Source organism: Mastigoproctus giganteus, chromosome 2, assembly GCF_048544385.1.
Source record: "Mastigoproctus giganteus isolate SK-2022 chromosome 2, ASM4854438v1, whole genome shotgun sequence".
Taxonomy (NCBI): Eukaryota; Metazoa; Arthropoda; class Arachnida; order Uropygi; family Thelyphonidae; genus Mastigoproctus; species Mastigoproctus giganteus.
Window position 1 is genome coordinate 99418858 of NC_143576.1, and position 15678 is coordinate 99434535.

Genomic DNA, 15678 nt, shown 5'->3' on the forward strand with positions numbered 1-15678 from the left:
GGACAGGCGCAAATGGAACCCTTTATATAATGGAGTCAATCAGAAATCACAGGGTTAGGTTCCGGACACCAAAATTTTACCTACCACTTTGCTTCAATTGTTTTATTTTATTAGCATTCTTCTTAGTTGCAGTAATAGTCGATGGAGGCATATTCATAGCTCTACACACATTAGGGTGGCTTTCACCAGATTCCATCCTCCGAATATTGCACTAGGATTCAATGAACTTCTTTTACCAGACATGGCATCTCTTTATTCTGTTAAATTAAAAACTTTGTAACACAACTGGCAAAAACTACACATGGATATTATTATTATTTCATTTATTAATAGCGCAATTAATAAAAAAATGTTAGCGTAATAAATTTCCAACATTTGTAAAAGCTTAAACAACAACCAACTGAATGGTTCACCGCTTGGACCTTTACTACCCGCATTCATAAGTGGTTACTTTGAGGGCAGGAATCTTTCTTGTCTCTGATACAGATGTGCTAATTGCTGATTGCCTCAGATTGTTGTAAATCATGTGAACAGTGCATAGCACAGCACAGTATGATGCCGATAAATTTTGTCTGACGATTTTAAACTTTCAATTTATAAAAAATATGCAAAAATAAATAAATAAAAATGGCATTGGGGTTAGTCATTGGCAAGTAACGATGGCTACTTGTACAAGGAATTACGTTTGCCGCAAGTAATATTGTAAACTACATTGTGTTGAATCTGTAGTTGGAACGGAGTCCACCACTCTACGTTTCAAAACAACATGGAGTTTACTAAGTGGTTGGGCAACTACCTTAAATTCTGTGTTTTTAAAGATAATTAACAAATTGTTTGTACCAATACTGTACATATGGAACTTTAATAAAATATTTCTGTTCATTATACCAGTCTCTCGTTTATATTTTGCTTGTTGTCTTATCTTTATAATGGTACCAATTGTGTAACCCCTATTTAGAAATCTTTTTCCAAGTTCCATAAGTTCATCTAGTAATAACTCCTGAGTTTGTGTGATTATATAATCACATAATCCTTCTAACATTGAGTGTTGAGAGAATTCTGATCCTACATAAAGGTATAAGGTTTCCTTTTATAATTTATAAGATCTATATAGTATTTTATTTTATTTTTTTCATCTTAACAAAATTCAAGTACATGTCCTTGTCTGTTTAGATAGAGCTATATCATGCACAGCAGGCAAACAATTAAGATAATAAATTGTGTCTCAGGAGTTTTCTTCCTTTCAATAAAGATTTATAGTAGCTTCCCATTAACAGTACTCCATCAAGAATTCCAACACATTGAAAAATGAAAATGGCTTCTGCTTTATTCAGGAAAATGTATGAAGGAATGTGTGTGTCTGTATACTTCATTTGATTAACTCTCTAGACTACCAGCTTCCATAAAATGATGTACAAATAGCAGCAGCTATATTATCCTGGTAGTTGTTATTAGATTGTTTGGTGCATCAGCAACTTAGGCTATAATGCACTGTCTCTTCCTAAGCAAGCAATGTTCTTTATTTATCATCTTCACAAATGCTGAGTTTCTTATTGACCAAAATTATATATATAAAAAAAAAAAACTAATAGTACCGGTGTTGTTTCCCTTTAACTGACAACTAAAATAAAAAAACATGCCACTCATTGAATGCTAGCTTTAAAGTTTTCAAATTCAAGGATACATAGAACATAATGATTCATTATCGTTATTCTAACATTTTTTTTTTTTTTTTTATACTGCTATTATATGTATTCATTCCCTTTTTTGCCTGTATACTAATCACCTGGCAACCCATGAATTAGCATTCTCAGATTGTATAATGCCAGACGTTGCTAACACATAACATGTGTTCTGCTTCCATTGGCATCAGCAGCAATTTTTTTTCACTAAGTATGTATCAATAATAACATAAGCATACAAAAACTAGTACACTTGGTAAGACAGTGTGATTGACAAGGATATCTCTTGTGGATACAGAACATTAAATAAACAAAAATAAGTATGATTTTCTTATTTCTCTATATTTTTAATTTTCTGATGATAGACTAAACAATCACTAGTGCTAACAACATCAGGACTTCATAATGTTTTGTAGCCATGCAATATCTTAATGTATTTGGCCTAAAGTCTGTGCATCCAGAGAAAGTGAAACAAGAGGTTTTTAAATTGTTTTTTGATCCTATTATTTATTTTTTATCTAATTATTTTTTTTAATTTAGAGGTTCTTACATCACCTTCCATCCTTTCCAAACAAAATTTGACCGAAGATTTTTTTTTTTTAACACATAAACATCTTTGTATTATACACAAACAAATTATTAAACTTACTGATTCTATGTATTTTTTTATATATATATATTTATACCAAAAATATTACTTGTCTAGTAACAATTGACATTCGTTTTGTTTTAATGTATCACTTTGTCTTAAATTATATGAATAACCTTGTCCACTACTAAATAACCCTTCATTTACATTAGAGTGTTGTTCTTAAGGGAGATCTGATCTGTGAATGAATGTACATGTTCTAGTGTGGTACTGATAATGATTCAAATGATGAAGAGGCTTCAGTATCATACCTTTGTTGCAAAGGTTCATGAGGAACATTAGTGTCCAACTGAACTGAAGCATCTGTAGTGGAGTGATTCCTTTGTGGCCCCTGAACATCCTGAGAAGTTATTGGTTTTGCATTGTATTATCTTCATATATGTCATTTTCTTCTTCAGACAGTTTTCTGAATCATGTGTTTTCCATTCATTGTTTCTGGCAACAATGGCAAACTTTGGCGAATGGAATCTTATATGGCGAACATTCTTCTATTTGCTGATGCACTTCATTTTCTCGTGTATGCTCACTACTCTCTCTTATTACTTCATTGATGGTCATAAAACTTTGTATCAATTCCTTTATGCTCTTGATCTCTTTCCAGGAAACGTATACCAACAAGAGTTGGAATAATGTCTGAAGGCATTGTTCTACCACCTTCCTGTGTTTTATCTGTTTACTGTTGTTTCTCTAAGCTACAGTGTATCAGAAGATGCATAGTCAAAATAAAATTTAGAACAATTACACTGCATCCCTTCTAAGAAATCCAATATTTCATTAAAATTGGGCCAATAGAAATCAGCCAGTTATTATTTCTTCATCCACCTGCATTTAGTAACTTAGCTCTCAGTAGATGGATTTTCATAAAATTTTATATTTTTCTCAGTTAGAATGATTTATTGAACCTTCTCGAATTTCATTAAAATTGGATCAGTAGAAATCCATTAATTCTTATATATATATATATATATATTTATTATTTTTTTTATTTATTTATTTTTTTTACCATACATGTCACATAGGCTATCCACATAATATCCAGTTGTCAGCCACAATATATGGCTGACAACTGGATATTATGTTTTTTGCTCTGTGCTGATTGGAGTAATGAATGGGAATATGATGGATGTGAAGAAATGAATTGAAATGCTTTCAGTTCATACCTAAAATTCATTGCTTTCGTGTTTTTCATTCTCTCTCTCTCTCTCTCTCTCTCTCTCTCTCTCTCTCTCTCTCTCTCTCTCTCTCTCTCTCTCTCTCTCTCTCTCTCTCTCTCTCTCTCTTATATATATGTGTAAATGATGAATTATTACCATTTGCTAATTCATTCGAAATATAATACACTGTATACATTAACTAACTTGTTTATAATTCAGTTTGATGTTGAATTCACTTAGACACTGGTGACATTCATTCAGTCTTTAGGATATGATATTGGTCTCCCAATATCATATCCTAAAGACTGAATGAATATTGTTGACGATTAATAATTCTGAACACATCTTTATTGATATGGAGGAAAATGAAGAGTCTGACACTGTGTCTTACTTTGGTGTAGTGTCTATAAAGATATAATTAAATACACTCTTGGAGTTGTTTATTCACAGCCACACTCTGACCATCTTGCAATTTATTTAAGAAAGTGTGTGTGACTATAGAGACTTCCACTCTAATATCCAATAAAGTTAAGGCCTCTTGACCAACAGAGCACATAACCTAACCTTACTGTTTTCACTATCTTAATATACCAATAGTAAAAATTCTGAACTGGGCGCCTTGCATGTTTTCCACACGATCTACTGACTTATCATGCTCTTGTGGATCCACAAGAGCAAGGTGGCAAGACAGGCTGCTTTGGTTTGGACCCAATCCCTTTAGGAGAGGAGCAGTCTTGAACCATATCTGATTCTGTCTGCTAGTAAGGAAAGGGAACTGGCTGAAAGTAATGACCAACTTGTGTGTGAATTTCAACTTGTCCTTGAAATTCATCAGCTTGTGAAAATTGCCTTCTGTTAATCATATTAGTAGATGTCTGTTGTAGCATGGAGGTGAGCAGTAGTTGCATGGTTTGTATAGGCTGAAGTCGAACTGCCATTTTCTCATTCCATTCTAACTGGACTTTCTGCTGTTCAGCATTGTTTGATCTGAGCTAATGTATCAACCAAATATCAGCCCGAGAATAAGCTTGCTCAGTCTCGACTCGTTGATGTTTGTTGATTAAAAAAAAAAAAAAAAAAAGCATTGAGGTGATCTTAAAGGCATCAACTTTCTTTGCTTTAACAAGAGTGGAACCTCTTCTATAGTAACCAAGAAAAAAATTAATAGTCTGTTCAATGTAGAAATTCTCATCTGTGTCATTATCAGTCACTTGGTTTCTCATCAGCTTCAATCTCTTAGCAAATTAGGAGGCTTTTTCAGATTTTTTTTGTGATGCAGAGTGAAATCTAGGTAAAGCTAGAAAGAGTATTCTTTCTATGAAAATTCTGCAAAAATTCTTCGATCAAAACTGTTTAAGAATATCCATAAGTATAAGAACTATATAAGTCTTCATAAATTGAGGAAAGGAATATAAGAAAGTTTTGGCTTTTGGCCATTGCATGAGTTTGAAGATTTTTTTTGTAAGTAGCTACAAATCCAGTTATATGAAAACAAAGTTATTTTGTGCACAGTCATACGAGAAAACTATCAAGATCCTGTAAAAGACTGCCAAATTATATGTATATACAGTCAAATCTTGTTAATATGAAGTTCAAGGGACGTAAAGTTTCACATTTTGTAATAATGAGGTTTGTAGTAACAAGGTCCCCCAAAAGTGTCTTTTTTTTTAGTACATACTATATATCTACGAATAATATCAAAAAAAAAATGAATTTAAATAAATAAAATAAAATAAAAACAAAAGCCATGTCTAACAATACAGTAATAGGAATATCGTATTTCTTACAGATTTTATTTAATTTGTAAGATAAACTAAAAAAAAAGCAATAATGAAAGTGAAAATATTGTACAGTGTATATTTTGATATATATAATATTTTAGTATCACAGTAAAAAGAATTACAATCTTAAAATAAAAGGAGACATACAAACCATTAACTTTTTAATAAATTAATCTAATTTAAAGAAAGAACCCAATGTTGTTTGCACAGACATTGCCAAATGCAATAGTTGTTTCCTTATCGACATTACTGCAGCCAATACGTTCTCTGTTATGTTCAATGCATTTTGGCCATCTTTTTTAGATGGAAGTGTGTGTGTGTGTGTGTGTGTGTGTGTGTGTGTGTGTGTGTGTGTGTGTGTGTGTGTGTGTGTGTGTGTGTGTGTGTGTGTGTGTGTGTGTGTGTGTGTGTAACAAAAACGTCATCGTTTTGTTTGGTGCTCAGCAGCTCTTCACAAACTCTTCAAATTCTCCAACAAATTCCATATGCTCCAAATTCCTCGATGTTGCTATCACGTTCATCTACTAGACTATGTTTTTCGATCATGTTCCCTCCAAAGCCACTCTTTCTGAAACATTTGATTATTACACTTGATGCAATACTGTCCCAAGCAATAACAAGATTGCAGATAGCATCCAAGACATTCCAATTTGGCTGCAAATTGTTCCCTCCTTCTATGTTGCAGATCAAATAACTTATCAGGTGAGCTTGGGCTCTGTATGCTCTCTTGAGGTTATAAATAGTGCCTCTAATGGTTGCATTAAACTGGTGGTATTGGGGGGTAAAATTAACAGCCGTATATTTGTCAACTTAAGTGTCTCGGCAGAGTGTGCTGTACAACCATCTAGAATCATCAAAATGTTCATTTTTTTTCCCTGAAGCTATTCTTCTGTACACTTTTGATAACCAAGACTGAAAAATTTTGACTGTAAGCCAAGCACTTCTATTAGCCTCATAGTCACATGGAAGTTGGTTAACTGCTTTAAAACATCTTGGCTTGGAAAACTTACCAATCAGAAGTGGGCATAGTTTTGTACTGCCATCCGAATTACAGCATAACAGAACAGTGAGTCCTTGTTTACTAAATTTTCCACCATGACAAGACTCTCCTCCAACAATAAATGTTTTGTTTGGCAGCAAATTAAAAAATAAACCTGCCTCGTCAAGATTAAAAATATCCTTTGCCTCATATTTTTCAAGAATGGACTGTACAGAACACAGCCAGTCTGTAGCCTTTTCTTTGTCAACTAATGCAGACTCACTGCAAAAATTTCGCGAAACCAAGTTATTCCTGTCTCTAAATCTTTGGGGCCAGCCACTGCTGCATTTGAAGTCCCTAATTCTATGTTGCTGAGCTAGACAATTTGCCTTTTCTTGAAAATCGGATCTGATATTGGCAAATTGGTTGCACGCATTTTTTGGTACCACTCGAAGAGTTTTGTTTCAAGCTCCTCATGTTTTGCACCACGAATTTGTTTCCTGTTTTTCATCGCTGCTCCAGTGTCACACACTTCTTCAAGTCTTTGGTTTTTCAGTATTGTAGGTAAAGGGATGTTGTATTCCTTTGCCATGTCCATTTTACTTCTTTCCATCCTATCAGCCTCTTGTATAATTTTTAGTTTTATTTCCAGGCTTAATTCTGTCCATTTATGTTTTTTCACCATAACACTGCTCGATAAGATTCAATGTAAACAAATTTTAAATTAACTTAAAGACAAGTTCTGAAAAAGACATCAGCTCAGATAAAATGGCACAAAAAATAAATTGCTATATACGGTAGCAAATTTGAACTAGGGTAACAATTGCAACTGACCTTATTCCCATGGAGAGCGAGGGAGTGCATGTAAACAACGACAAAAAAACTTTTTATTCTTTTGTTAATTTAACAACTCATCCTTCAGAATGATTTCATAGTGCACTTGACATTGTAACTACCATAAAGTGCTTTGTTTACACAAAACTAATTTCTAACCAGTCAGTGCCATCCTTTGGGAAGTGGGGAGCTGGGTGGCCAGAGGCAATAATCGGACGGACAGCTCTGCCAAGTTTTGTATTAAACATACAAAATGACAATATTTATTTCTCATGTAGCAATTGTTATTGCTGTTATTTGGTTTTTTTTAAAGAGCATTAGCAACTAAGGCCATATTGCTCCGAGGATATGCGGTGGTCATTCCCTGACCTTTCCACATCCTCCGTATTTGGTCACGGGCTCGAACCCTGGTCTAATCAAGAAGCGCATGCTGCACACTGCTGCCCCTGCCCTCGTGTGGCAAAAAAGAACTTTGTAATACATATTAACCGAATTTTGTAATAAACGAATATAGGAAAGCCTATCCTTTTGCAGGGGATGGTATATGTGCTTCATATAAATTAGTACTTTGTATAAACTGAGTTTGTATTAATGAGATTTCACTGTATCACCTTGTTTTTCAGTAAATTGCCATGTTTCAAATTCTGTTATCTTATTTATGTAAACATTCCTTAAATAAGACGGCACTTCCGTAGCCAGGTGGGCAGGAGCAGCAGTGCGTAGCACACACTTCTTGATTATTCGGGGTTCGAGCCCGTGACCACCAAATATGGGGGGTGCAGAAAGGTCAGGGAATGACCACCACATATCCTCGGAGCAATATGGCCTTCGTTGCTAATGCTCCTAAAAACCAAATAACTTAAATAAGACGTAAGAGAGTATTTAAGATAATTATATAATGCAACGTTTATTTATTTTAATTTATTTATTATTTTTTTTTTTTTTCAGTTACAGTACAATTAGCAATTAAATTTAGATTATTCTTGACCAATTTTCTTACTTTTATAAATACAGTTACCTTTCCTTTATATGACACTGCTTCTGCCATTTGCATTTTATTTATGAGGAGGATTAAATTGAGCTTATCTCCACATTCATCATTCTGGCTTTCATCTTTGTATTACTTTATTTATCATGAAAAACTGAAGATGTGTTGAGCTCTATCCTTGCTTGTAACTAGAAGGGATCTGCTGTGTAAAATTGAACTAAGTTATCTTGCTCATTACATAGTTTCCTTTTCTTAATTCATGACTGATTTAAGCTTCATGGTCATTTCATTATCCATTTTAACACTGTTTACTGAATAAAACTCTCTCACAAAATAATCAGCTAAATCCAAACCATAGGAAACTTTGCAACTGTAAAAAAAAACACTTAAGCCATGTTTTTTCTATTTTAGAAACATTATTTACAACTACAGGCAAACTTTAGGCTTCAACTAAATGCATTAATTATAATTACTTTCTCCCTGAATGCCCTTTTTTGTGTTCCATTACTAACAACAGCTGTCAGATGCTCTTAAGTTGCTACAAAACTCGTAGAACTATGCCCTGATCACGTGTGTAATTATCACTCCAGCTAGCAGCAGCAGCAATTTTGTCTCAAATAAATAAAATGCATACCATTTTATTTTATTTTATGGAGTAAGTACAATGATTCCTTTTAGCGAAACAAACTGGTTTGAAAATTGTGTTTTTTATAATTTGTGTGACAGACTGTGAATTTTGAAATTTAAATACATCACCAAGTGAGTTCAATTATCTAATAATTAAAAACTTTTAGTACTGAAATTTGAACAATAATAGTGCTTGATTCAGAATTAGTCTCTGAGATATTTAAACAATTAACATCACATTTTTTCCACATACAAAGTGCCTTTCCATTTTCTATATGTTACTTTTTGCTGTGGCTTATAGCGAATTTTGTAACTGGACCACTTTTCTTGAAGGAAGTTCAGTCTCATAATCCAGAGATGCATACTGTGACAGTATGCATCTCTGATTATACAGTCTTCTCCATCGTGTGATGCCTGGTCTTCCTTAGAAAGGATATTTGGAATTTTATGCAGAATGTGATTCCTCTGCACATTGATCAACCAATAACTCCTGTTATCCTCTCAATGGAAAGTAAAATTCTTCTTGTTTTTGGTAAAGCCAACCACTTCTTTGTTGTCTTAGAGATGTTCTTCAAACTTTGAGGAAAAGCCGCATCACTTGTGATCAAATCTAGTCTATGAGAGGGTGTGGAATTCTTGTCGTTTACGTGGATGCTGTGGTAACATTCATGAAGTCAAAAAAAAACTCTATATCACTTTTGACAGCTTGGATTTTTCATGGAAAAATTCCTTACACTGTCTCTTGTTTTCCAGGTTAATAGTGGTGAATCCAAGATTCATATCCAATTGCAGTAAAAGTTAAAAATGTATTCTTTTTGCATTTGAAATAGTAAAACAGTTGTGGGCAAACTTCCACACCACATTTCATTTGTAAACCTCTTCAGGACCATCTGTCAGAATCTCAGTACTTGGGTAGTGTGGGCATTTCTTTTTTTTTTTTTTTTTTTACCTGATTTGCCTCTTCTCCATATCATCGTTGTAATGTAGTTGGTGACAGTTTCTCCACCTTCTTTTTTTTTTTTTTTGCAAACCCCAGTTTTTCTCATTTTTTTGTGTGTATATATATATATACACACACACAAAAAAAATTGTTACAACTAGAATTTATTTTTAAATTTTGCTAATTTCTGCTTATTTTCATTAACAAACTGACTGTCAGTAATTGTAATGTCATTGTGCTGTGGTAGTCTGTTATTATCCTGCATTTCTATTTTGCAAACATTCTTTTCTGTTATGTGCATCATTAGTATTAACAGTGGCAAGTGATGCAAGAAAGCAAGCTTACACAACATCAGCAAAAAAAAAAAAAAAAAAAAAACACTTCCCATATATCACATGTCCACCCACTCTTACAGTTTGTATAGTTCTTCCCTGAAAATTTACAATACGAGGAAAATTCCAGGAAATTTACGATATGAGATGTAACAAAAACAATGCTATTTCACCTACTTTGATTTACTACAAACTAAAATGATGCTTTTCGCTAACTTGTTCATCTAGTAAATTTCCTGTGGTCTGAGGCTTTCAGCCCTAAAGCCCTTTTTAGTCTTTATGATCGCACATCATCTGGCATCTCATTTTGTGGATGATGGTAATTACCTTAATTACCTTAAACTTCATAACTGGGTGGTCACTCGTTATATCACCAGGCTACCTACTCGCACCAATAAGAGACCAGCAAGCTTCAAAACAGTGTTGTCTGGTTGGTGGTATCTGCTGAAAATAAGTAGCATTAGTCTTCTGTACACTAGTGAAGCATTGCTTATTTGAAGTAGTGCAATGTCAGGGAAACTCATTGTAAAGGCATTCACAATATGAGATGTAACAAAAACAATGCTATGCACTAACTTGTTTGTCTGTATAATTAAGATTAAATAATGCAGTTAAGTTGTTTTTAAGGAAGATTTAATATATCTTCATTAGCTTTTACAGAGCAAAACGGTGCAGCATTACAACTCCTTTTCCTTATCCAGCTCACAGTCTCAGAAAATTCTCAATCTCATCATTTGAACATTATGCAAAGGATGTAAAGTGCATTATCATAGCAGTATTAATCACTATAAAAAAAAAAAGTTGCCTCAATGAGTGAATTAGCTAACTTTATATGTGGATTTTAGATTACTTTTTTTTTATTATTATTATTAGTGAAAGATCTTATCTTCCATTAAGGTAATTACCATCATCCAAACTATTATACCTAGCAGGTATATAGATCACTGTAATGTACAAATGATGATCACTCCTGCGATACCACCTTTTCATTCACTATGTCCTTCTTGCTATCTACTTTTTGCTAGAAAGTTAAACATATTTTGTTAATGAAAATTTTAGCAATTTTTTAAAATTATATTGGTTTCTTGTAGCTGCATATATCTCTGTATTTTATCATAAAAGCAGGAAAAAATTATATTAAATTAATTATTATATTATAAATAATATTATAATATTTGTACTGTTTTTATGAAAGCAGTTCTGCTTTCACTAAAGCTGAAATATCATAATTTTTCCTTTAGAGTCTGCCAAGTCTCTGTATCCAGTTCCAACAAATGAATTAGTGTCTTGGAAAAAGAGAAAGAGAGGCCATGGTGAAGAAGTTGGAGGTGGAGGAGATGCTTCTAGTTTTGTTGCTGAGAGGAATCCTGAAACAGAATTTCCTATTAACTGTGATGGGTTTATACGTTCAAAAAAGAGTAGATTTTGGATATATTTAATTTTACTTGCACTTCTTTTGGTACTAATTTCTTTTATATTATCGTGGTTTCAACTATACACTTGTGTTTCTGTAGACAAAATTGATATAACAGAAATAAATAGGACACTCCACTCAGAAGTGTATGGACAGGAAAAGGCTCTAGAAAATATAATGAATGTACTTCAGACCACCATAATTTCAGAATCCACTTCTGTGATGTTATTCATTGGTGGGACTGGAACAGGAAAAACTTTGGTATCATCAATTTTAGCTCAACATTTTCCTGCTAAAACAGTCTATAGATTTTTTGAACCACATACTGTCTTGTTCTCTTCATCATGGAGTTATGAACAGGGTTTCCTTTGGCAATGGATTAATTCACGTTTACATTTCTGTGCTCCAACCCTATTTATTTTAGATGGACTGGATGAAAGTCAAAGCTTTCTTGTTCAGGAATTAGGAATAATCTTAAAAAGATGGGATATGGCAAAGCCAAAAATTCCTGTGATATTCATCCTTATATCCAACACTAATACATGGCACACAAGCAATACCATTATTGATTTATATAAATTAAACAAATCTTTATCTGAAGTGGAAATTGAACAAATTAAATTAAATCTCTTAAATGATTCATATTCCTGGTATAAGGATATCCAGAACTTCAGTAATTTTCATATTGTGCCATTTCTTCCCCTTCATAAAAATGAGGTTAAGCTTTGTATCAAGAACTATTTAAAAAAACATGGATACCAGAGTCTACAGATTAAGGAAGAAGATATTGTTGAAAAAATTGCTGATGAGTTTGAATATTTCCCTACACAGATACCCATGTTTTCAAAATATGGATGCAAACTGATATCTAGTAAAGTAGAACTGACTGGAATTAAACATCATAGTGAGTTGTAAGACTTTTTATAAACTTTGAAATTTGCTGTGGTGCCATCATCAAAGATTTATTTTATGCCAGATTTCATTTTAGAAGTTAAACAACAGGCTTTAATGCTTTGATTAAATCATTAGTGAATTATAATTTTGTTTGTAGCAGGTAATTAAAAATGAGGTTTGCTTTTAAAATATTTATTGCAGCATTTTTCAGTTTTTTTTTTTTTTAATGAAATTATCTGCCATATCTGAAAAATTTGGATGTTCATACTTTATATTTTGAAATTGAAAATTTATTTTCTCTTTCATTCTCTAAGAAAGAACTAATTTTATAGGTGTTATGATTCTTCTTAAAGGATGCTGAATTTAAGCCATATTCTTATAAAATGGAGAATAATTCTGAGGAATACATTTAAAATATTGTAAAGTGCCTCCTAAGAATTATCATAACTTCATGAGACAATTGTAGTGGTTTTTGCACAAAAGACATTTAATTGGCTCTTAATCTGTGCTGTTTTTATGAAAGCACTTCATAAAAACAGTACAGATTGCTTATCTTTTCACTTATTTTTAATATATGAGTATTCACTTCACCTCTGTAAATATAAAATAAAGGATATGTGAAAAAACAAATGAAGCCTCAAGCCAAGCATTGATTTTGAGTTGAAAAATAATAAATAAAAAACACACAGAAGGGAATATGTATAAGCTTGTTTTGATTATGGGAATCTTAAAAATAACAGTTAGAGATAATTTTCATTTCCTCAGAAAGACCACACTGGGTGTAAGTACTGCAAACAAATTCATAATAGTGCTAGTACTAATATAGCATCCTGAACTTAGTTGACTGTCCCAAAAACCAGTTTTTTTTTTTTTTTTGTTTTTTTTTTTTTAGTCAAGTAACATTAATTGACTAGTTAAATTTAATGCTTGGCATAGTGCCCTTAATTTTGGAACTGTTGCAATATGGCAGAATAAAAATTTTACTAGAGATTCCTGATTGTTTTGTTATGTCAGATCAGCTTTTGTTATTATATAGATTGTGACCAGTAACTCTTGAGTTACTGGTCACAGTTTAGGGTCAAAAATTAGTTTTTAAATTTCTTAACATGATTAACTTTTATTGTCATGTACAGGATGTAATAAAGTCCTATTCGGCTTTATATGACTATGTCAGTAAGCCACTTTTCACTAAAAATAACCATTAAGAGATGTGTCACAGAATTTATCACATGACCATCCAGTCATACCATAGCATTAGATTAGATTCATTGCCAATGTCAAATGTTGCTTCCCCAATGTAGGCATCTGTAATGATAAGGTGCCCATCTAGTGATGCTGCTCCTTTAGATTAGCATCACTGGTATCTGGTGCCTGTAACCTAGGTGTTCTAAGCTAACATATAGAGTTCTGCATTCAGCAAAAGAAAATTGAGAAGCCTGTCACCAACATGCCACTTTTGCCCATGTTTTCAAAATATGGATACAAACTGATATCTGGTCAACTGATTGGAATTAAACACTGTAGTGAGTTGTAAGACTTCTTATAAACTTTGAAATCTACTATTGTGTCATCATCAAAGATTTATTTTATTCCATATTTCATTTTAGAAGTTAAATAGCAGGCTTTAATGCTTTGATTAAATCATTAATGACTTATAATTTTATTTTTAGCGGGTAATTAAAAATGAGGTTCGCTTTTAAAATATTGAAGCATTTTCAGGTTTTTTTTTTTTTTTTTTTTTTATAAAATTATCTGCCATAACAGTCTTTCTTTGACAAGGTGGGAAATCCTGGAATTACTTTATGGAACAAATCCTTTACAGAGACGTTTTCCAGGACCAATAGTTTAAGCTCATAGGCAAGGGTCTGCCATGGCTCTTCCCTTGTGGTTGACAGAACAGGAATAGGCTGGTTGCCAAATAGCACATCCTTCTGGGCTGCCTGTTGAATGGGAGGAACCCTAGGGTATACACCTTGCATAAATTCTGTTAGTCTAGATCAGTGGTTCCCAGCCTTTTTCTTTCCCTGCCACATTAATCCTCATCTGGTCTTCGTGCACCACACTAATTCTTGTCCAGTTGTCATGTTGCACTTATCCCCCCCCCTCCATCACTTCTCCTCTAAGTTATTCGACGCCAATTATAATTCTCATATTTTTTGAACTTTTTAATGCAAATTAAATCGTATCTCTGAATAAAATAACTTACTTGATCGCTTTTTATTTAATTTATTTTAAGCAATAATCACTAGAAATTTAAAACCATAATTTACAAGATTATGATACAAATATCAGGAAACATTAATGGATACTTGATATTGGTGGGGTCAATCCTTGTAAGACAAGATATACCGGGGAGAAGTGGTACAGTTTTGCAACCCCCCCCCCTCCAGAGAAACTATGTACTTTGGCCTCAAACTATCTAAATATTGCATTGAATGAATCCAGGACACCCTGGGAGTAGATAGACAGATATAGAGATCACCCTACAACTCTTAATTTTTCCATAGATGGTACAGTTTTTTTTTTTTTTTTTCCCTCCCCTTGGGTGTCTTCACACTAGAGAACAGGCTTGGGTTGATAGGAAATTGAGAAGGGTAACAAAACATAAAAAGTTCTTCCAGATATTGCAGGATACTCTTTTTCCAATGTGGTTCAGAATAACTTGACAGTTTTTCCATTTCCACTAGACCAAGATTTGATGCATGTGGAAGAGGTCTGTGGAAGAACCATAGAGTTTAACTACCCGCTCATATTCCTTTATTGAAATAGTGGAAAGTGATCAAAGCACACCACAGAACACAGTTAAATTCTTTCAGATATTTAACTTCCTTTTACTGCAGATTTGTCCATTTCAAATTCAATTAGAACCATGAAGAATCAGTAATATTTAAGCACTACTGTTGGCATATTGTCAGAATTCTCATGCAACCATAGGAGATCAATGATTATCCTAAATTAGCTTCTCTGCAACAACAATGCTACAAAGAGAGAAAAGGTTTCATGAATAAACTCAGACACAATAATAAATTCTAGGAAATAAATCAAGAGCCACCAATGATCTTCAAATTGACTACTTTAAATTATTAAACAGTTCACTGTTTTGAGTTATGCTGATTGTAGACTATGAGATCAAGAGCCATATATCTGCAAAACTTGTGGGCTGAATGTGTTCAAAATTTTTATAGCACCTTGAATTTTTCATGTTTGGGAAGTTGTGGCTTAGCTGCTTCTGGAACCCCAAAATTTTAAGACTCATACTGCCACTGGAGAAAAGGACAGAAGACAATGAACCATATACTTTGGTCCCTAATAGTTCATTCCAGCAATGAAATTTCATTTGGAAAATATCATGCTGCTTTGTCCTCAAGAACTTTTAATAATTGGCAGGCTCCCCTAAATCAGTT

General features: G+C 33.1%; 1 protein-coding gene across 1 annotated transcript in view; it reads left to right on the forward strand.

Moving 5' to 3' along the window:
- The window catches only part of LOC150089460 (torsin-1A-like), a 97813-nt gene extending 85518 nt beyond the window's left edge, over window positions 1–12295 (forward strand). The window contains exon 5 of the mRNA XM_090389989.1: window positions 11208–12295. Coding sequence (XP_090246115.1) covers window positions 11208–12295 — 1088 coding nt within the window. The remainder of the gene's footprint in view (window positions 1–11207) is intronic.
- The last annotated feature ends 3383 nt before the right edge of the window (window positions 12296–15678 follow it).